The following is a 23,046-nucleotide window of genomic DNA, read 5'->3' on the forward strand; positions in this document are numbered from 1 at the left end:
GCTGCTGAGCTGAAGCACTAGGAGGCGGTGCCCCTCCTAAGTGACAGGAGCTGCAAACCGAATGTCCTGAAACCACCCTCGGAGGCCAGCTGCTGTCCCAGTGGGTGTTTCAAAGCCATACTGACTTCTCTTTAAGGTTTTATGGCTTACAGCTTGCTGATGCCTGAAGATTTCTTCCTTAGGAATTCAAAGGGCTGTCCAAAAAAGAGGAATGGGGCTTGCTTCTGGTGAAGCAAGAAATAGAAAAAAACGTGTGTGTGTGTGTGTGTGTGTGTGTGTGTGTGTGCTCCGTGGCAGCACACTTGGATAGCATGGATTCATTTCACCCTTGCAACAACAACAACAGCAAAATCACAACAACTTCCCAAATCTGCTCATTCTCTCTTAACTGTACTCCAGGTTGCAAATTATTTTTGAAGGAAGAAAGAAGCTTCCCTTTCATAAACCAGGCTAGGAGAGGTTCTGTCCACAGCGAGACATCAGAGCTAAGGGTGGGCTCCTTCCTCGGGTCCCCCTAGGTTCTGCTTCCTGTCTGTAAGAGTTGCCTGGCAATTGTCTCTGGTCCTGATGTGGCCAAGGTCTGAGCTGCGTGCTGAGTATGTGTGCTTTGTGGCCCAGGAGACTCTTCACAGTGCCCGCAGAAGGCAGGCCTATGCAAGATGGTGGCACACCACCACACTCGGCTTTCTGCTGCCCACTCCTGGGGGGTGGGGCTTCTTGGGATGAGTGGGAGGCAGTGGTGGGTTCGTAATTCCAGTGAGAGTGGATGCTAGCTAAAGCAAGCCCCTGGGCTAGTTACTGAGGCCTGGATCAAGGGGCGGGGTTCCCTCACTGTGAAAATCTGCCATTGCTGGCTCTTCGCTGTGGAAAGCATCAGAATCCTTGCCGTTTTTAAAATAATGAACACGCCTCACCCCGCCTACCATGCCAGCGTTGCTAGGAGGGGAAAGCTGGGTAGGAGCCATGCGTTGAGGTCTCCCAAGTGAACCTCAGTGCGCAGCAGGATCTTCAGATGAGCAGTGCCCGGCTTGGGCACCATGCTGAAGACTAGTGCTCGCTCGCACCGCTATCTGCCAGGAGCAAAGTCTTTCCTGGGTCTGGTGCGATGGCTCGGTGGGTGAGAATACTTCCTATACAAGCATGAGGATCTGAGTTTGAATCCCCAAACCCCTTCCAAATTTATGACATAACTGCGGGTATCTGTATCCCTAGTATTTACAGATGTGTGTGTGTGTGTGTGTGTGTGTGTGTGTGTGTGACATGCCACAGTGCATGTGTGGAGGTCAGAAGGCAAGCTGTGTCCCTCCTTATCTTCCACCTTGCTGGGACAGGTCTCTCTTGTTTCAATGGATGTGCTGTGTAGTCCAGGCTAGCCAGCCTGCCCGGGCCACTCTCCCGTCTCTACCTGTAGGAAAGTCACCACATCTGTCTTTTTACATGGGTTCCAGGGATCAAATTTGAGTTGCCAGGTTTACACAATTAGCACTTTTACCCACTGAGCTATCTCCCAGTCTCTAGAAGATACATTTTAAACCAGTCTGACCACTGGCTACTCCAGCCCAAAGCTGATTTTTGTTTTTGTTTATTTTCCAAAGAAATGCATTCATGTGTGAATTAAAATAAGATCTAGGGGCTCTTTGTATCTTAAATGCTGGAAACACACACAGACACCTTATACACATACAACTGCACAAACAAAGGCCTGAAGCCCCCACGACGTAGTTTGGCTGCGGTCTTACCCTTCATGTAAACAGACCATAAATGTCCCTTTTCCATGATTATAAACGGCGCTGGCCCACGCACTGCTGGCCGTGTAGGTTTTCCCACATTCTGAATTACTTCCTGAGGAAACATCTGGGCCAAAGGTTTTGAGTGTGTTTGTGTGATGACACATTTTGCCAGACTGCTTTCTACAAGTCTCTCGATTGGGTTCCATGGCTGCCAACGACGTGGGTGGCTCAGCTTGACCACACGTTTCTCGTACCAAGAATTATCACTTGAAAATGTTTTCGATCACTTAACATGGGCAGGTTGGGAAGAGTGGGGGAGACGGGGGAGGGGCAAGCCATGCTGCTTAGCGTCTTTTTCCGGAGGTAGATGCTTCCCTTACAGTCATTTTTTGGTTTTCTTTCCTACTTACAACTTTTTAGTTCACATCCTATTCACTCATTCTTTTTTTTTCTTTGAAGGGCTTCATTATGGCTATTTTTTCCTTTGTGGAGAAGGCTACAGGATTTGATTCCCCACTGTGTGCCAGATGCTTCTCATACAGCCTTCCCTGTGACTCTGTACCCCAGCCCTGCCACCTCCCCTCTAGTGATAAAGACAGTTAACACAGAGAACGTCCTAAGATTGGTCACAGAGGCAAGTTGCTGAGCCGTGATTGCCCCTTTGCCTCGACACTCATGAGCATGTTGGGGAATTGGAAGCTCTTGCCCCCATTGTGCTTTCTTTGCCAGAGCCCTGAACAGAGTAACATCTCCACACCAGCATCACACGCTCTTCCTATTTTCTTAACTATCTGCCTTTAAAAAATAACAGTAGCTGAGGTCTCGGTGTTACAAATGTAGGTGTCCAAGAGAAAGTGTGAATAGCCAATTAACAAATGGACACTGGTCAACTTCACAAGCAGTGAGAAAGTGAACAGGGAAATAGCAGGTTTTACTTCCTAGCTTAGCCACGGTTGGGAAGACAGTTGGGTAGACTGAGGTAGGAAAGAGGGCATTCCTCTGTAGGGGTGAGTCCTGCACACTGAGGCTACCTGCTTCATGGGAAGGTTCTGTGTGCATTGTGATCCGGTCCCTACAACGCTAAAAGCTGACTCTAAGAAACTAGTCAACCCTGGCCAAAAGCTTGCAAGCAACACGACGCTATCTGACAAAAGCCACATGGCGTGAAGGGCACGTGAGGGGAAAGGCTGGGAGGCTGGACGCTACAGACTTGACTTTCCTCAGGGAAATTTCTTTTTGAGAAAGGTCCTTGCTATATATCCCTAGCTGGCTCAGAACTTGCTGTAGACCAGACTGACCCCAAACTTAGAGCAATCCTCCTGCCTTACCTTCCAAGTATTAAGATTACAGAAATGTGTTATCCGTCCTGGCTGGGGTTTTTTTTTTTTTCTCTATACTTTTCTCGTCTTCTGATTATTTCTGTAATAAGTACATTATTTATTTGTTTTTTTTTTTGAGACAGGCTGTTTTATGTAGCCAGGATGTAGCCAGCCTTGGTCTCCTGACCCTCTTGCCTCTACCTCCCAAATGTTGGGCACTACCACACCTAGGTCTCATATTTATAATTTTAACAATATGTTTCCCCTCCCACTTCTGTCTCTTTTGTTACCACCACACTCACAGAGGCATCCCTGCACTTAACATTTAATCTACATTCACAGTAGCCGGAAGGAGACCTGGGTTTTATTTCTTGTCGTTTGTCCCCTGTAAGTCTCACCTTTCTAAAGCATTTATTCCTCCTCAGCAAAAAGTCTTTTCAAGCCCATGCTCCCAATCAACACAATTATTGTATTGTTATTATTTTCTATCTACTATAACTAGTGCTGGCTGATTTTTGCCAACTTGACACACATTATAGTCATGTGGAAAGAGGGACTCTAAACCGAAAAGACGCCTCCATCAGACTGGCCTGCAGGCGAGCTGGTGGGGCATTTTCTTGATTGATGATTGATGTGGGAGGGCCCAGCCCACTTGGGATGGTACCATCCCTGGGAAGGTGGTCCTTGGTTATATATAGAGAGAAAGTAGGTTGGGTAGGCCATGGGGAACAAGCCGGTAAGCAGCATTCCTCCACGGCCTCTGCATCTGCTCCTGCCCTGACTTCCCTCGACGATGGACTACAGCCTGTGAGGTGAAACAAACCCTTTCCTCCTCTTCCTGCTTTCGATCACAGTCTTTGTCACAGCAATAGACACCCAACCATGATACAGATCCAGGGTACTTAATCCAGGAATTTCTAGTTCACTCCTAGGGAAATAACCCCTAGACCTTTGCTACTCAAATGCTCATCTCCAGATGGGTACCAGCACAACTGGCACCACCCAGGAGCTTGCTGTGACTACGGAGGCATGGGCACACACCAGACCTCCTGAATCAAGGCCCACATTTCAATAAGAAGAGGTATAGAGAACTTGGGAATCCCTGATCTAGGTCCGGGTACCCGCAACCCTCTCCAGAACTGAAAGTGTGGGAACAGCTATAGCAAGCAACAGCACCTCTAACACCGGGTTACCCACAAGGTCTAGAGCCTGGGGCAGAGGTAGGGCGCGGTGGTGAACTAAATTTAGAATGCAGAGACACTGGGGATCAATGCCTAGCAAAAACCAAAACAAACAAACAGAAAACAAAAAAGTGGAAGGAGGGAAGGAAGAGGAAGAGAATGGAAGGGAGAAAGAGGAGTGTGAAGGGAAGAAGAAAAGCGAGTGAGTTGTGCCTTCTTGACCATCCCAATGGCCGCTGCCGCATTCACAGGCAGGGTTTCGGGATCTGAGGGTTTGAGCACCTCCTTGCATGCTAACTCTGTGCTCTACTCCTAAACCAAAAAATCCCGAGTCTTTTCCAGTTGTTAACAATGTTGAATCAGGTGTCCATGAGGTTGCCCCGGCTGCTCCAAAACTCACACTGCTAACTGGGTGGGCCTTGGATTTGGGACCCATCTGCTTTGGCCTCCAGAGTAGCCGGCACGCACCACAGGCCTGGCAACAGGAAGTTTCCAGGTGATCTTCCCAGGACCACAGCAGCCAAGCAGCCTTTTGATCCGTTCAATCTTGGGCAGCTACAGTCATACTTGGCCTATTTTGGTAAATAGCTGGGCTTTTTTGTTTGTTTGCTTGTTTTCAATAAAAGGGAAGAAAAGGCAGTGTGCTTGTTAGCAATTCTGAATTTCCCTCTCCAGCTGGCGGAAGTTCTGTGGGAATTTTATTCAGCTCTCCTCGGCCCCGTAGAAGGAGCAACCTAGGATGCAGCACTGCATGAGTGTCCTGCAGCTGCTCGCCTTCTGTCACGCTTTGCAGTGTGGGACTCTTGCCCTCTGCCTCTGGGCTGTGCAGCCAGATGTAGGCAGATCCCCGCCCGCTCTGACCCCATCCTATGTCAGGCGTGATACCAAGTGGCATCGGGAGGACTCACATCTTCGGGGCCAGCTCGCTGAGCTCCTTGGAGGTGGCTGCCACTGGTCCTCCCCTTGGTGGCCCTGTCACCTCGCTTCCTCGTGAACCCCAGGGCCCTGGAAGACAGCCAGCGTGCTCCTTGGTCATCTGCAGACACACACAGAAGGACCCATTAGGCCGTAGAAAATGACTCAGTGAAGTCTGAACCTAAAGACTCCAAGGCGCCTTTACTTCCTGTCCCTTGCCCTAGACTACCTAGCTGGGGTCTCACTTACCTCAGGACTTAGTTTAAATGCCTCTGGCCACCATTCGTCCCTTAGGACACTGGCCTCCCACGCTTAGCTTTGGTCACATCCCATTACTTACTAGGCATGACGAGCTAACACCCAAGTGATATGCTTACTGGGATCCCTGCCCTGCTTGAAGTACCTTTCATACATTAGCTCATTTAAATGTGCTAATAACCCTGCTAGGCAGGCATTATTATCCCCATTTTCCAGAGGAAGGAACTGAAGCTTAGAAAGGTTGTGTAACTGTCCCAAGATCACAAGGCAGAGAAATGATGGAACGAATATTTGAACCGAGGTGGTCTGGCTTCAGGGTCGTGCAGAAAGTATTTACTATTACCCCTTTATCATTTTGTAATCATTCTGATCCCATTTGCTGAGTGTGACTCTTCTTCACAGAAGCATACACATCTCCATGACAGGTGATTTTCCATCCTATCCTCTATCCGTAGAAAAGCACCTAACAGTTACCAACAGCTGCTGTGAGAATGGATAAATTAATTACTTCACGAATAGTATTATCAGTAGACTCGCTCTTAGGGCCACACATTGACCTGAGGATGTCGTCACTTCATAACAGTTGCTGAGAAGTTGCCAAGGCAAATCCAGGCTTGTTGGGCAATGGCTGGCGGGGCTTACTCAGGCTCCCTCCCACTGCCCTAAAGCTAACTCAAGTTCAGGCCGAGTCGGGTATCATGCTGAGAGCATGCAGCCAACTCAAGTTCAGGCCCGGCAGGGTGCCATGCCAGCAGAGTTGGCATCTTGGGCAGCATTGAGATATGAGCTTCCAATATGGAGTCCCCAGTCCGTGTCTGGTATTTAGGATACAAGTTATAGATATTAGGATACAAGCCAGACTCAGGCTAAGATTCTATGAAGAAGGATGGAGCTAGGAATCCTGCTTGGTACTAGGGACACAGAGGCGGCAGTCCTTTGAAGCTGGGCTTTAAATAAGTGAGACTTTGCCTAGACGCAGGTCCCTGGAGGAAGCAGACATGCTTTGATGCAGGATTTATGTTTAAGTGATATCTTGGCCTTAGCGGATAAAAGCCTCACCCAGATTTCGAATCTCCTTCAGGCCGGGTCTTCAATACTGTAGGAAACTAAAGAGTCAACTGAAGGCAATTACTTGCATGACTCAGTTTCTCAGAATGTTAATTGAATCTGAATCGTGCTGACAATTGAGGCAGGAAAAACAAAAGGCTCAGTTGGGTGTGGTAGCTCACATCTGCAACCCCTGCACTCTGCAAGGATATCCTCGTCTTTGTGGTAAGTTCTAGGATAGCCTGGACTACACAGGAAGACTCTGTCATTAAAAAAAAAAAAAAATTAAACACAAGGGTTGGAAGGATGCTCAGCTGGGCATGTGGTGTAAAACCTAAAAACCAAAAGGCATAGACATCTACTTGTGGTTGATTCTCAAGCTTGTGTGAACAGGAAATGCAAAACTGGGGAGGCAGAATACAGAAACAGACTCAGAGGAAAGCACCGGTTCACTGAGCTTGCCATTTATACTTTAAAAGAGGGAATGCGGTGGCTCAGCAGCCAAGAGCTGCTCTTAGCTTGACTTGATTCGCAGCACCCACATGGCATGGTTCATCTGAACTCTAGCTCCAAGGACATCCTGTGCCTCCGGCCTCCCAGGGTACCTGCACTCAAGTGCACAGATGTACTTGACACGTCCACATAACTAAAACTAACTTTTGAAAGACAGAGTATGTCAGAAAGAGGAAGTGGTTTTTTTGGGGGGGGGAGATCCCCCGGAGCTGTCATTTATCCTGCCGAGCCTGCTCTTCAGTGGTTTGTCATTTTGAACTGCAGCATTGGATCCTAAGCTAATAAAGTGTCTCAAAAATTAACACTTGAAATAGCTTCCAATCATGAGAAGCTGACTCCATTTTAAACAATATGACTCATGAGGCTTTGGCAAGCCAAGGAGGATTAAAACAGAATCCGGCGTGTCCGTGAGTTAAGAGTCTACATGCAGGTAAACAGCCTTTCTCCTGGTGCCGTATTAGGCTGTCGGCTGCCGTGTTACCTCATTTGAGGCTGAAGAGGATGGGACTGCCAAAGCTGCCGGGATGACTGCCGACCCCTGGGAGAGAGAGGGGGCCCTAGTGCACTGCGCGTGTCAGGTTTCCCTTTAATGTCTTGAAGCAGCATCTCCAGCTTGAAAATGTCACCTTCCACCTCTCTGCGTAGACATAAACAAGCAGGTATCTTCTGGACTGGACAGTCAGCCCTCCAACCAGGGACAACAGCCCATCAATAGGACCTGGGCCGTGTTGTTGATGGCAGGAAGGAATTGGCACATCTGCCCTGAGTAGCATCCTGTTTAGAGTTTGATTCCAGTGCTCCAGGCACTAATCCTCACTCAGTGCTTCCAACATCCCTGCTGTGCCCTGGCACAGTCAACCTAGTGCTTCTCCATCTGATGTCGTCGAGGTCCCTCATGTTTGCTTTATCATCATCATCATCATCATCATCGTGTGTGTGTGTGTGTGTGTGTGTGTGTGTGTGTGCCACTGCATTTGTGTGGAGGTCAAAGGACAACTTGTGGGAGCTGGCTCCTTCTATTTGCAGATTCCAGGATATATTAACTTAGGTCATTGGGCTTGATAACATACGTCTCTACTTGCTGAGCCATCTGGCCAGCTACTTAGGAAGATGTTCGTTCCTCGTGAGTCCGACCCTAAGTCTTTCTGCTGAGTCATCGAAAGGGACCCTAGTCTTACATTGAAGATGAAACCCAAAGGCGCCTCCGTGGAATGGTTTCTCAGTGAGCCCCAGCCCCAGCCCCAACTCTTACAGTTCTAAAAGCTGGGATTCTGAGGAAATAATTGTTAGGTAAACTTTATGAGGGTAAATAAAAATCTAAAAATAATCTAATTAACGAGTCTTTTATTAACATCATATTTAGATAAGATTATATTTTACCCAACAGTCATTTAAATAACATTGGGCTGAATAGGAACTAGAAAATGGGAGTCAGAGCTGGCAAGATGGCTCAACAGGTAAAAGTACTTGTCACACAGGCCTGACTTGAGTCGCAGCGTGAAAAGCCAGATGCTCGTGTGTACAGCTGCAATCCCAGGACACCTGGGGTGAGACAGGAGCATCTTCCAGACCCTTCAGACCAAGCAGCCTAGCCCAGACACGGCCTCACCCAAGGAAGAGGGGCAAACCAACACCCAAAACTTGTCCTTTGATCTCCACATGTATGCTATGTTAGTCACACACACATATGCACATAAATGTTTTTTCTAAATGGAAAATGGAGACAAGAAGAGACCATAATTTCAGAAAAAGAAGTAAGGGCTGGAGACAATTCAGGAGTAGAGTGCTTGCCTAGGAAATTACTCCCTTTTCTGGGGCAGGAATAAAACACCCTGACCAAGACAACTTACAGAAGGAGTGCTTTGCTTGGGCTTACAGTTCCACAGGGATGCTGCCCAGTGTGGCGGCAAGCAGCAAAGACAACAACAACAAGGGAACCAGCTGGGGATAACACAAGTCCTAAGCTCTCAAGGCCTGCCTCCAGTGATACGCTTCCTTCAGCAAGGCTGCACCTCCTAAATCTCCCCAAACAGAGAAACGGAGCAAGCCCCAGTGGGAATAACATTGAGACGGAGAGCAGCCCCCCAGGTAGTGTAAAGTAGGGGCCTCAAGGATGTGCCTGGATCCTAACTGAAGGGAAAAAGGACATGGAATATAGGAAATACATTCTGGAGGGAATTTATGATGTTTCTATAAAATAGAAGACAAGGTTGTATTCTGGGAAAGGGATTTATGCAGGTAGATGCACATCTTGACTCCAGATTTTTCTGTTAATGTGTAAAAAAAATGAAACACAATATATTTATTCTAATGAGCAAGACACATCAGATCCAAACATTTTTGCATATTAATTTGTGCATATCTGTGCATATTATGTGTGTTGCTAGGGCTTTGTGAATGCTAGGTTACTAGGTGCACTGTCACTGAGATACATCCTGCTTTTTAAATAAATTTATACATTTCTTGACTTGAGATGATGCTTCATGTAGCCCAGGCTGTCCTGGAATTCACAGAATAGCTGAGGATGACCATGGACTGCTAACCCTTTGTTTCTGTCTCCCAAATGCAGGGTGATAGGTGTGTGCGACTGTACCTGCTCGATCTTGGTTTTGAGATAGGATCTTATGTAACCCAGCCTGACCTTGAACTCACCATATAGCTAAAGCTGGGTTTGACCCCCAGATCCCCTTGTCTCCCTCTCCTGAGTGCTGAGACTGCAGGTGTGCAGCACCACATCTGGCTTCAAAGGTAATACGGTTTTAATAAAGGCACATCTGCTGAAGAAGCAAGTGATTACTCAACAAGTTTGCCAATTTCTTGTCTCTGCAGAGAGAGACATCATCCCATTAGCCATTGGGTGGATCCTCATGATGATTCTGTACTCTGCAAGACCCTGAAGTTTCACAGGATGCCACTCCTTGCCCTGTTAGCTCACATGAGACCGAGAGCTCATCTTGAGCTATCGGCCCTTGTTTGTCCTGATGTGGCTTCAAATAAGTGTGGGGAAAGACTTGGTCCCTCCCTTAGCCCAGTGAGAGCGCTTCTCCCGTATATGGGATATAATTGCAGTTCAAACTCTTTTGATTTATATTCATGCCAGACACAGTGTGGTTGTAGCTAGGATATAAATAAACATTGTATAACTTTAGTCTCAATGTGGACGGAGGCCTGTCTTGAAAATGGCTGCCAAAATGAGTGATTCCTTGGAAGACAAATATACTTACTCTCTTATATATAGAAAAGAGCCTCCTGGGAACCAACCTTAAACTAATTGCTGCTGACTAACTGTGCGATTTTGACCTAAGGTAGACAGCTTTCATTTATTTTTCTAAAAACTGAAATGGGGCCTCAGGGAAAAATACCTCAGGATGCTGTTTCCAAACATGAATCATTAAAATATTTTGGCACCAAGATTTCCTGTTAAAATGCTGTGAGTGGAAAGAGCTGGACTCGACACACATTAAGTCTACTCCGTGGAATCTTTTAATTCATACCAGGAAATTAATTAAAATAAGCCTGGCCTGGACTTCTGGAGTGAATTTCTAAATTATTTGGAGTGAAGAAAGAAGAGTATGATTCTATAAAAATGGAAAGTTCACTATGAGGATGAATCCAAGGATCTTCTGTGGCAACGAAGGCCATTGCTTAACTTGAAGCTTTAGCTTTAGTCAGGATCGTTGGGTCCCTCACCCGGAACCTAAGCCACCGACCGAATAGCTATCACATTTGCATCATGTAGAGTTGAAAACCTGTTAAGTCAAACTGTCTTAAGTCAGTACTATCTGTGCACACTCAATAGATTTTAGCTGCTGTTACTGCAAATTCCTATTAATATAGAAATTACTAGGCATTGTGCCACACATCTTTAATCCCAGCACTGTGAAGGCAGAGACAGATGGATCTCTGTGAGTTCAAAGTCAGCCCCATCTTTTAAAAAAAATACTAAAAATGAATAGACATGACTTTGGAAACCTATTGTTGATTGGGCATACATATGGCTGACCTGGTGATTGTTTAACATTTTTTCTCTATAGCCATCCTCCGTCTTTCTCTGCAGGAGGCCGGCTCTGCCTCCACTGCATCATCAGGAGCCTTCTACTCTGGCACCATTGTTTCTTATCAATAGAGGTTAGCAGCAGGAGAGGGGAGTTGGGGAGAGTCCTGATTTCTCTGATTGTCCCCTTCTTGTGCCATCACAGATTGGCTACATCCTTCTATCAAAAGCCGCAGGCATCCTCAGCTACTCCTATAGCTGCAGCTGCTCCTTTAGGCCCCAGGCCTTGCATTTCCTCTGCTCTGTCAGGCCTGGGGGGTGAAGAAGCTCTCACGGTGGGAAAGTCCACAGTGGGCATGGATGTCCAAGAGAAGATGAACCCAGGGACTGAGGGTCAGCTACCGGGAGCTGGAGGCAGGAGAATGACAGTGAAAGCCATGAGGGGAGACAAGGTGGTCAAAATAAAGAGGGTAAGGAAAAGAGGAAGCGAGCATGGCGGTGACCCATGATCCTCCACATATGGAGGCAGAGACGGGAGAATCATTGCAAGCTCCAGGAAAGCCTGGTTGACACAATGAGTTCTAGGCTAACCAGGGCTATATAAGACCTCGGCTGAAAGATCAAAGATCTTGCTATCCAAACCGTATTTCAGAAGACAGGACATGATTTATCTCATTTACTCTTGTAACAGCACTGAGGTGAAGGGCATGCTACAATATGTCTAAGATTATATATTTAAAGACTGAATGTCTTCCACCATGCTGTACCAACACTGAATGCTTTGGGCCTGCAACTCTCAGACCACACACTGACCCCCTAAGGGGACGCTTATCAGTCTAAAAGTCCATCTAGTCCCTACAATCAGAAAGACGATCCTAGAACGGTGACTGAAAGTCAGCGACTCGGACCAGGGCTGCACTGCGGAGCCCTTTAAAAGTCTGTGTTTGTCCATTTGCACACTCTCCTTGTCCATCACTTACTCCTTGGCTCCTGCGCTCTGGCTTCTAGATCTAATTTTCAGGATTGGCAAGGACCCTCAGGTTACCTCGCTGCTGAGCCCACCCATGTGTCATTGTCCTTCCTTGAGCATGTGATGCTCCCTGCCTCTCAAAACCTTACCCCTGCCCCCACCCCTCGCTTCAACACTCCACTCCTCAGCTCTGCTTGGCCCTTGGACTCCTTCAGCTTTAGTCCCCTTGTGGGTTTCCGTTTTCCCTGGCTACAGGGAAAACTCTGTACCTTGACCCTTTGTATTTAATACCCTGAGACTGTTTGGCTGGGGGCATTTCACCCACACCAGAACTGTGACCCACAACTCTGCCAAAGTGTCAGTTCTGTCCCAAATACTGCCCAAAGTCAGGACGTTGCTCTGACTTTCTGCAGCTAGATCTCCTTTGCCAGTCCTCAAGGGGACCTCGAACTCAATGTCCTCTGCTCTCCTCGACGCCCAGTCTCCTGCTTTCCACACCCTTTCTGAACTGGATCCTCCACTTTGATTTCTGACTTCAGTTATCCAACCCAGGACTCTGTAGCTATCCATACCTCCTCTTCTCCTTGATTTCATTCCTTTAAACCCCCTCTCCATCGTTCAGACCCTTATAACTCGCCCAATGCTGGCTTCCTGTCAGTCCTTGCCTTCAGTCTCATCCCAGACTTGCTATCCCTTGGCTTCAATTCCGGTTGCTCCACCATCAAACTCAGCATGAAATCCAAGCTCCTTTTATGACACGGTCCTTGCTTGTCCCTCTGGCTTCCATGTGCACCCTGAGCCCTAAGCCTGGTTGGTTAGAAGGCCGTCGCGTCCTCACACTAGTTGTATGCAGCCCTTGTGCTGTTGCGTGTTGCTGTTCCTGTTTGGAAGAGTCTTGCTCCTTCTCCTGCCAAGCTCGCTGTTTCTCCTGTAGTCCTCTCAGGCGAGCGAGCAGGCACTCTCAGGGACATCCAGGGTCTCCCCTCAAAGGCAAAGGATGCTCCCCTCCAGGCAGTGCACCAGCGCTCGCACTCCTGTAGCTGCAGATGAAGGAGCTGTTCGCTACTCTGTTCCTAGTAGAATAAAAGATGCTTGCGAAGGACGTTTCTCCAAATCTCCAGCGTCTGAGCCAGGCATTAAAAAGTGCTTGATGAGTGTTTTCTGAATGAACAGGCAAGTTAATCAATGTGATGAGCAAATGAAGGATGGATTGGTTAATTGATACTATGAGTGAGTACATAATCACTGGGTTCTGTCCCGGGCTCGGCCCACAGTGTGGGCTTTCTGCAGCCCAGTTTGCCCTGGACCTTGCCCGCGCCTTCATTAGGTCTTCTGGCTGTTCCCAGTGCTGACCCGGGGCCTAAACTCCATCTTCCCCATCTTCAGCTCATTCGTTTTGCCCGATTTCAGCCTTTGCCTCCTTGCTCCTGTCCTACATCAGCAAAGCTGTTCTGGTGACAACAAGGATTAGTCATGCAATGGGCTGTGATAACAAGCCAGGGTGTGACAGTGTGGCAAAGGTCACGCTCTGAAAGCCGCGTGCTGGACCGCGTTGTTCAGCATCTCCAGAGCCTGACGTCTTGAGTTGTCAGATACCAGCGGCTTTTACAGTTGAAATCTACCAGGGCCCATCTGCTTAGGACAGATACACCACTTACAGAGGCTTTTATGTTCTTCTCTGGAACATTCCATGGTCTGGGGTTTGTTACACAGTAACTAGTGAGGCAAGAAATGGCTTCCTTGGGAAGAAAAGGATAAATGTATCTAGAAGCAGAATTCTAAACCACGTAGCTCCAGAATCTAAGATGGTTTTAGTTTTCCTTCTCCGCTTCCTCCCCTACACTGTGCGCCAGACAGTTTATTCAAGGCTACGGAAAGCCTCTGCACTTACCCACTGGAATTTCCAAATAAAGATTTAAAAACTGGATTAAGTTCATTACCAGTCTTATGTCTTGCAAACGGCAGAGAGAGTCCTGTTTTATTCTTTTGGAAAATTCTTGTACCTGTAGTTTTTAAAAAAAAAATGCGACATTTCATTCACAGCACGGCCTCTCCTGTTTGCTGTTGGTTGTTTCTAATGTTATTGATAAACTTGAAAGGTGTTTGGGGGGCTAATGACGTCTCAGGGGGCAAAGGTGCTTTCAGTGAAGCTTGGCTGCCTGAGTTTGATTCCCCGACCTATACCCTTAGAGTGGAGAGAACCAGCTCCTTCAAGTTGACCTCTGACCTTCTGTCTGTCTGTCTCTGTCTGTCTGTTCCTCCCTCCCCCCTTTACACATTCTCAATAAGGATTACCTTATTCTTCAGTTGGTCAGTCTGTTCTTTCAGTTTCTGGCACATCTGTTTTCCTTGGGAAATCTTTTGAAATATGTAAGAATTTGAGAAAGAATCTTTTTGAGGTGTCGGTGTCAAATTCAAGTGACTTTTCTCAGGTTCAAGTCCTATACAAAAAAAAAAAAAAAAAAAAAAAAGGCTAAGTCTGGCTACCATTCATTTCGTCTTACCACAGTTTCACTAAATGTTACAAATAGGCATATGTGACAATCACCCCCGTTTGGGTTTGGTTTTTTTTTTCTTAAAGTTTTTCAAAATGCTTCCCTGAATAGAAATAGTTTTAAGACACTACCTGTGAGAGGTTCTTGGCAGGTGTGTGTGGTAGGCTGCACCTGCAAAATTAAAGAGTAAAGAAGCATTGGTGTGGAAGCTTGGCGGCGGCAGCGGCGGCGGCAGCGGCGGCGGCAGCGCTGTTCAGATGCCTTCTGTCCTGGTCGGGGAGGATGCAGCACAGTGCTTTGGTCCAAGCTGTGACGGCCATGATGAGGATGAGTGTCACTGTGACACTGTGAGTGGCTAACACAGGAAACTGCTCATCACTATGAGCCTTAGATTCTTAGAAGTAAGGTGGGGGTGGATGACAGATGGTGTACCTTATAGAACTGCTAACAGGGCGAATTGGGGTAGATATTCAGCTGACGTTATGACTGTGCTTGACATTAGATGTAGAAGACTCCATCCAACATGTCTCCTACACGTCATCCAACATGTCATCCAACACGTCAGTGGTCCCTGAGAGCAAGGGCTATTGTCAACCTTGGCACAGCTCAACAGAGTTCTGGAGCTGGTGCTCTAGTTAATGCAGACATGACAGCCAGACTTACGGAATAATACAATATGCATTAGATGCTAAATATATCGAGCCAGTGGTGGTGCCTCCTGCTACAGGCTAACTGGACAGGTTAAAGTCCCGAGTGATTGATTCCCTTTTTAGGGTCCTGCTGCTCCCAACTCATGGAGATGAAAAACATATACCCACCAGAGAGACAACTAACCAGGATGAATATGCTTCTCCAGTATAGGATGGTAAGAAACCTATTGGATCCAGTTCTCCAATTTAAGCTGATAGAACTAGAGGTGGGGAGGGGGTGGATCAGAAACCTGACCAAAAGCTTCTCAAAATATTCAAGCATTGCTGGGGAGACATGAGTGAGCCGCTGCTTTGTTCCCATAAAATCGTGGGCCACCAAGGACTAGCTATGCGTGAGTGCTCTCTTATAAGAAGAAAGAGGAGCCCCCAAGGCTGTCCAGTGCAATAGAACTGTAGATTTCTCTAAGATTCCGTGTGTGTGTGTGTGTGTGTGTGTGTGTGTGTGTGTGTGTGCATGCACATGTGTGTGCCCTGTGCTGGGTAGTGTTGGGTATCTGCTCAAATCCTCAGTGTGTTCAGTTGGACTGGAAGGAGGTTGTAGATGAGGGTAGAAACAGAAACACTCAAGACAGTGATATTCCACCCGTGTGACCGACACACAAGGTTTAAGAGAAAGATCACTCAGTAACAAAGAATTAAACATCTTCCTGTGATTTTTTTTAAAAGATGAATTTATGCAACTATTGAATCTTAAAGAATCAATGAGATCCTAAGCCTCGTCAGGAAGAGAAGTTAGGTGGAGACTGAGAAGACAGGGACACAAAAGGGAGAAATAGCATAGTCTGGCCACGAAACAGTCATCCTAAATGGGCACTAACATACTGTTTGAATTGTGGTGTAAAGAGCTTAGTTTTATTTCATTTGGCATGGATAACCGAGGGAATGATATATGTGGGTTACAAGGCCAGGCTCTGGGAGGCAGCAATGGAAAAAAATTGAAGATAAGGTTCTTCAGAATTTACAGATCTGGCAGAAGACATGGATATCCTTAGGCTGTTATGACTCAAAGCGGGCTGAGATGAACTGAAAATAGAACTCCTATACAAACCTGGATATTCATCCCCAAGACTCCACGTCAGTGGCTCACAGAGGTACCTGCACATCAGTGTTTATTGCGACGTTGTTTGCAATAGTTAAGTTATGGAACTAACCTAGGTGTCTGTGATGGCTTCAATGGCCCTGATGGGTACATAGGGAGTAGCACTATCGGGAGGTGTGGCCTTGTTGGAGGAAGTGTGTCTGACTCCCTTCCTGCTGCCTGCAGATGAAGATGCAGAACTCTCCTCCACAGCCTTGACTGCTTGCCTTCCGCCATGCTCCCCACCACGAGGAGAATGGACTAAACTTCAAAACTCTATAAGAAACTTCTCCTTTATAAGAATTTCCGTGGTCATGTGTCTCTTCACAGCAATAGAAACCCTAAGACAGTGTCCAACAAGACAAATAAATAAAGAAAACATGGATTACAGATATAATGGACTTTTTGGTCATGATGAAAGATCAGGTTATATCACTTGTAGGATGGATATAACTAGAGATAATCACATGAAGCAAACTCATCCTCAGAAAGACAGATATCACATGTTTTCTCTCACTAGTGGGTTCCAGATTTTATACAAATATGTAAGGTCTTATGAATGCAGATCACAGAAAGTGGAAGTAGGGTGATCTAGGGGAAAGGGGGGACTAATGGGAAGGGAGAGTGGGGAGAAAGGGAAGTTAGTAGGCCTGTGTGGGGGTGGGCCTATGTGGGGATGGGGCTGTGTGGGGTGGGCCTGTGTGGGGTGGGGCTATGTGGGGGTGGGGCTGTGTGGGGGTGGGGCTGTGTGGGGGTGGGGCTATGTGGGGGTGGGCCTGCGTGGGGGTGGGCCTGTGTGGGGGTGGGCCTGTGTGTGGGTGGGGCTGTGTGGGGGTGGGGCTGTGTGGGGTGGGCATAGATGACGATGGTGATGAAGTAGCAGCAGCTAAGTAGAAGCTTTGAGCTGGTGGATTTGAGGAGTTATGTGGCCTGAGGGAGATTTAAAGGAAGCTGTGTAAATGAATATTCTTTGGTAGATCAGGTTAGGCTGCTCTAAGACACATGTGCTGGTGCATGCCTGTAATCCCAATTTTGAGAGGTTAAGTTGGGAAGATCAGAGGTTCAAAGCCAACCTGGGCTACACAAGATTAAAAAAACAAACAAACAAACAAAAAAAAAAACTAGGCACAGGTGTTCCCTATGAAGGAGGAATCAAGGGGGAATCCGGAGAACTTGGGGCTGAGAATAGCCAGGCACTTGAAAACTCTTGGGGAGGGACTGAGTTTAGAAGTCTAGATGAGGCTGGAGAGATGGCCCAGTGGTCAAGAACACTGGCTGCTTTTCCAGAGGACCTGGGTTCGATTCTCAGTACCCACATCATGGCTCCCAATCATCTGTAACTCTAGTCCCAGAGGACCTAACGCCCTCAGCAGGCACTAGATATGTATGTGGCACCCGTACACTCGTGCAGCAAACGCCTCTCCACATAAAGCAAAATAATCAAAGTTAACATTAAAAAGAGCAGATGGAGTTGGTAGAGAAGTTAGTGGAGGAAATGGAGGAGAAGTGGAAAAGGAAGTGGTGGATCATATTATGTATGTGTATGGAACTCTCAATAAAAATAAATACAATTTTAAAAAAAACTTCAGATGAAGTTAAGAAATATATTGGAGACTGTGCACAGTGGCAAGTCCTTTTCATCCCAGCACTTGAGAGGCAGAGGCAAGAGAATCTCTGTGGGCTCAAGGCCAGCCTGGTTGTGTATTTTGAGTTCCAGGTCAGCTTGGACTACATAATGAAACTCTTATCTTAAAAAACAAAAGTAAAAACAAAAAACAAACCACCATCAACAAAAACCAAAACCAACAAGAACTTAGAATAATAAAAAACAAAGAAGAAAGAAGGATACTGGGAGAGTTTTGAGGACTTTGGGGTTCTATCTTCCTCTATGTCTTTCTGAATCTAGCCTCTAACTCTCTTCATGAGGTCATCGCTAAGCTTCGAGTGGTGAGTTCACTTGCCCAGGATAACCCAGGGGCCAAAACCTTAGAACTGTACCCAACCTCTAGCTACGAGCCCACCCTGGGTTGACCACCCTGGGTTAGTATTGACAGGGAACATTCTCATTTACCTGTATGTGTTGCGAAGGTTCAGTAAATTTCCGTTTTTGCTCTGGTTGTTTTTCAACACGATTTGACCTAGACACAGTTCCTAAATTATCTTGCACAACTGTTGTCTTATTTCTCAACCTAGGAGAATAGCTGCCTTGGTTAGCTACTGTAAGTGGCTTATCAGTTACAGTATTCTTAGAGATTTTCACTTTTGGAGCAACCTTAGACAAATCTGGCAACAACTGGTACTGCACTGGAGCCTGGCTGTGTCTGAACCAGTTGCCTGAGCTTGCTTTGTCAGGCAGTTGTCTCTGGGGTGTCTGCCCTGGGCAGCTTTTATATTTATCACTGGGACCTTTAGTTCCCGTTAGAAAGCTTGGATCCTCCTGATGGCTGCTCTTCCCAGCAGTCACTGGGTTTCCTAAGGGAGGGGTGATTTCTCCGTCTGTGCTTGTGGAGCAACAGGGCTTGCTGCTGTTTGCTGAACCATTTGGGGGACTGGTCTGGCCACTCAATTCTGGAGTTTGTTCTTTGGGGTAATAATTTTTTGCATAGCATGAAATGATATTTGTAAGAGTAATTGAGTCATCAAGACTTTCAGCTTTAGAGGTCTCCAGGAAAGTTTCATAGCCAACGCCTTGACCCCTGAAGAACTGCTCTCCGGAGTGCTGACGTTGTAAACTGTCTGAGTCGTGGGACTTTGACGTATCTTCTTTATTGGCTGGACCAGGAGAAGCCAAGGCGCATTGCTCATCTTTATCAGGCCCGTCGCTGACGACATGTTCAGTCATCTTATCCCAAGTCTCAGGCAGAGCTGTGTCCTGGTGCACCTCGCGGTGAGCAGCCATTTTCTGAAGGTCTTCTCCTGCCATCACAGCCTCCACAGGGACAGGAAAGGTGTCATTTGTTAAGATAAAACTGTAAGAAGTGCACATCTTCATCTGGGAGAAGTCCCCATCATAGGGCAAGTCCTCCTGTTTATAAGTCGTATCTTCCGAAAAGTCGGCTTCGTCCATGATGGTGTGGGCTGATGTCTGTGGTCCTCTGCTGCCTGGCCTTGGCGTTGTCCGGTTTTCATTGACTGTCTGCACTGTGTGTTCTATGCTGAAAGAAGAGAAAACAGTTTCATTAGTAAACATATCGGAATCATGTAGAGAGCTTAATCTGGCTTCTTTGGAGGAACAGAGACAGATGTTTTTCATTTAGAGTGAGTCAATTACAAACCTAAAAGCAGAAAGCTTAGCCAAAGAATAACTCATCCTAAATACTATTGAGAAAAAGAATGATGGAAGGGCTCTAATTTTTATCCATTAAGTTCTGAGGAGGTGTGGCCGTTCTTAATGACCATATCTTTACCTCCCCCGAGAGAGAGCCGTACTGTGTGGCATTTGTTCTCAGGACATCTCAGCCTTTTTAGTGAAGATCAAATGTGGGATTTTTCCTTACACGTCTCCCTGGCATCCCTGAATCACATGACACTGGAGGCTAGCTCAGCTCAGACGTGGCCATACAAGTTCTCCATTCTGTTGCCTTTTGTAAAGCGGAATTTTATTTGACACAAAATTGACACATAGTGATTATAGATATCTGTGGTACACAATGTGATGTTTTGATATATGTATATAAAATAATGGCATTAAAAAAAATACAGGGTCTCACTGTGTAGTTCTCTGACTGACCTGGAACTCACTATGTTAAATAGCTTGGCCTCAAACTCAGAGATTTGCCTGCTTCTGCCTCCCAAATGATATGATTAAAGGTGTTCTGTCCCCACACTGGGCCTAAGAGTAACTTATTTATCACCTAGAACATGAATTGGTTTTTGTAGTACAATATTAAAAATCTTCTCTTTTAGCTATTTTGAAATATTTATCACAGTTAAGTACCTCAATTGTGTAATAGAGTATCAGTAATATCAGGATGCATTCTTCATTCTTCCTAACCTAACTTTCTAGCCATTGAACAGGTACTCCCTGTCCCTGTAACAATTCTGCTAACCACTGTTTTGCTCTTTGCATCCATAGGATCAGCTTTGTGTGTGTGTGTGTGTGTGTGTGTGTGTGTGTCTGCTGATTGCTTGAGTAACCATTTGTGTGTGGGTATGCTTGTGCCCGTGCGCATGTACACATGCACATAAAGGTCAAAAGTCAACATTGGGTGTCTTCCTTACTCTCAATCTTGTTTTTGGAGACGGTCTCTCACCGAACCTGGTACTTAGAATTTGACTAGACAGGCTGGCCAATAAGCCCCAAGGAGCCTCCTGTTTCTGTCTCCTCAGTAGTGGCACTACAGGTACACTAGAGCATGTCTGGCTTTTTACATGCCTGTTGGGGATTGAAGTCAAGCTCTCAACATCATGCAGCAGGAGACTGAGCCATCTCCGGTCTCAGATCAGCCTTTCTAGGTTGTACACATGAATGAGATCCAGTCCGCATCTTTCTGTGCCTGTCTTGTTTCGCCTCTCCTGTATCTCAGTGTTCCTTCCCCTCTGATATCACCAAGTGATATCAGATATCTTAAATTTCTTAAAGAGCATAGAACAGTGCTTCTCAACCTGAGGACGGCAACCCCCTGGGGACTGCATATCAGGTATTTACATTACTATTCCTAACAGTAGCAAAATTAGTTACAAAGTGGCACCAAAAATAATTTTATGGTTGGGGTCACCACAACATGAGAAACTGTATTAAAGGTCACAGCATTTGGAAGGTTGAGAGTCACTGCCATAGAAGGACTGACAGAAATATAGGCAGGGGAGGTCTTTGGGATATCTAGGCTGCAGCCTGACATCCCTCTTCTACTAGGACCCAGGAGGGAAGTTGGCCAGTGAGGCTTTGCCTCAGCAAGTCCCTAGCAACTTAAATAGCTTGGCCTCAAACTCGAGATCTGCCAGCCCAGAGGACACCGCGGTGGCAGCCAAGTGTCTTAGGGATACTTCTGAAAATGGTCAGGGCACAGCTGGTTGCCACTGGGTTCAAATCCTCTTTTGCTAACAAAAAGCCACAGCATCCGTTTAGAAAACACTCTTCTTGTTGGAGAACAGCACCGTAAAAGTAATAAAAGCATCCTGGCTTTTAGGTACAATGTCCAGGGCTATTGCTTCCCAAGAACATCAGGCACAATCTAAGCTCTACTAACCCAGGGTGACCACAGCCGTGGGCTGGCCCTGCCCATCTGGTGACGGGGTTAGAAGAACAGATCTTTGAGGTCTTTCTTCATCCAAATTTTTATGTCTAAGAACTTGGGATTTATTAGTTAACCTCAAAAGCCAAAATAACATGTTTGACAATGAAAAAAAAATGAGAAAAGCTCCCCACAGAAAGAGGACCACGAACTTGAGGCATCTGTAAGACATCAAACAAAGCCCTTCGTTCATAGTTACACACCAGTGTTACAGAGGCCAGACTTTAAAAAGAGAAAACTGCCCCGGAGAGGGGAGGACGAGAAAATCACCACAGGATTGCTTTAAGTCATTTATAGAGATGGATGCCTACTACAGAGTGGGAAGGTGTGTCTGTGTGAGCAGAGTTCTGGGTTATTCCCACCAAGCTAAAGGCGTAGGAAGAAAAGTTTCCCTGAAGGGACGAAGACTGTGAGAAGGCTGGAGTCCAGTCTGGATTTGATTCCTACACTTCTGCTCCGCTTACTGCTCACTCTATGGCATCTACAGTCAGTCCTCCTCTTCCTCCTCCTCCTCTTCCTCCTCCTCCACCTTTCCTGTTGTTGTTCTATATCCAACTGGCCTCAAACTCTTGGGCTTGTGGTTCTTCTGTTTCAGCCTCCCGAGTAGCTGCACCTACAGGCATGTGTCTCTGCGTGGTTTTTATCTAATTTTTAATGAACCTGAGTCTCTTCTGAACAAGTGGGGGTGAGAGTGTCCAGCTCACTCGCTTCTACGTGACAGCAGGACATGAGGCATGTGACAAGGAGTGAGCACATGTTCAAAAATAAAAGATCTCCATGTGTGGTGGTGTGCACCTTTAATCCTAGCAGGGCGGGGGCAGGGGCGGGGGAAGAAAGGCGGAGGGGCAGAGTGGCAGAGGAAGGCACATCTCTGTGAGACCAGATTGGTCTATATAGTGAGTTCCAGGCCAGTCAGGGATACATAGACTCGATAGATAGATAGATAGATAGATAGATAGATAGATAGATAGATAGACAGACAGGTAGATGATAGATGACAAACAAGAAAGGTAAGGGATGATGAGATGCTCGGTAGACAAAGGTGCTTGCCAAGAAGCCCACGTTCAACCCTTGAGAACCACACGAAGGAGAGAAAAAAACCTGAAAATTGTCCTCTGACCGCCACACACATTATATGGTACAACACAGCCACAGTCACACAGGTCACACACACACACACACACACACACACACACACATACACACACACACACTTTTGTCTAAAGCAAAGAGAAGCTCTCACAAAAATAAGCCCAAGGAATTCTCTTATTACACACAGGGAAAGAGAAAAAGAACAAAAAAGAAAAAGAAAAAAAGAGAAAAAGAAAGACAAGAAAAAGAAAAGGAGGGCTGGAGAGATGGCTCAGCGGTTAAGAGCACTGGCTGCTCTTCCAGAGGTCCTGAGTTCAAATCCCAGCAACCACAGGGTGGCTCACAGTCATCTGTAATGGGATCCTATGCCCTCTTCTGGTGTGTCTGAAGACAACTACAGTGTACATCTATACATAAATAAATCTTTAAAAAAAAAAAGAAAAAGAAAAGAAAAAAGAAAAAGAAAAAGAAAAAGGGAAATAAAGAAAAAGAAGTAGAAAAAGAAAAAGA

General features: G+C 46.4%; 1 protein-coding gene across 1 annotated transcript in view; it reads right to left on the reverse strand.

Annotated features, from left to right (window-relative positions):
* Aknad1 (AKNA domain containing 1) overlaps positions 1-19,277 on the reverse strand; it is a 31,604-nt gene extending 12,327 nt beyond the window's left edge. The window contains exons 1-5 of the mRNA XM_052178523.1: positions 18,282-19,277; positions 14,554-14,593; positions 14,223-14,368; positions 13,868-13,930; positions 5,139-5,266 (exon numbers count right to left, since the gene is read on the reverse strand). Of these exons, the coding sequence (XP_052034483.1) occupies positions 5,139-5,266; positions 13,868-13,930; positions 14,223-14,368; positions 14,554-14,593; positions 18,282-19,277 (1,373 nt within the window). The remainder of the gene's footprint in view (positions 1-5,138; positions 5,267-13,867; positions 13,931-14,222; positions 14,369-14,553; positions 14,594-18,281) is intronic.
* Positions 19,278-23,046: the final 3,769 nt, after the last annotated feature.

Source organism: Apodemus sylvaticus, chromosome 4, assembly GCF_947179515.1.
Source record: "Apodemus sylvaticus chromosome 4, mApoSyl1.1, whole genome shotgun sequence".
Taxonomy (NCBI): Eukaryota; Metazoa; Chordata; class Mammalia; order Rodentia; family Muridae; genus Apodemus; species Apodemus sylvaticus.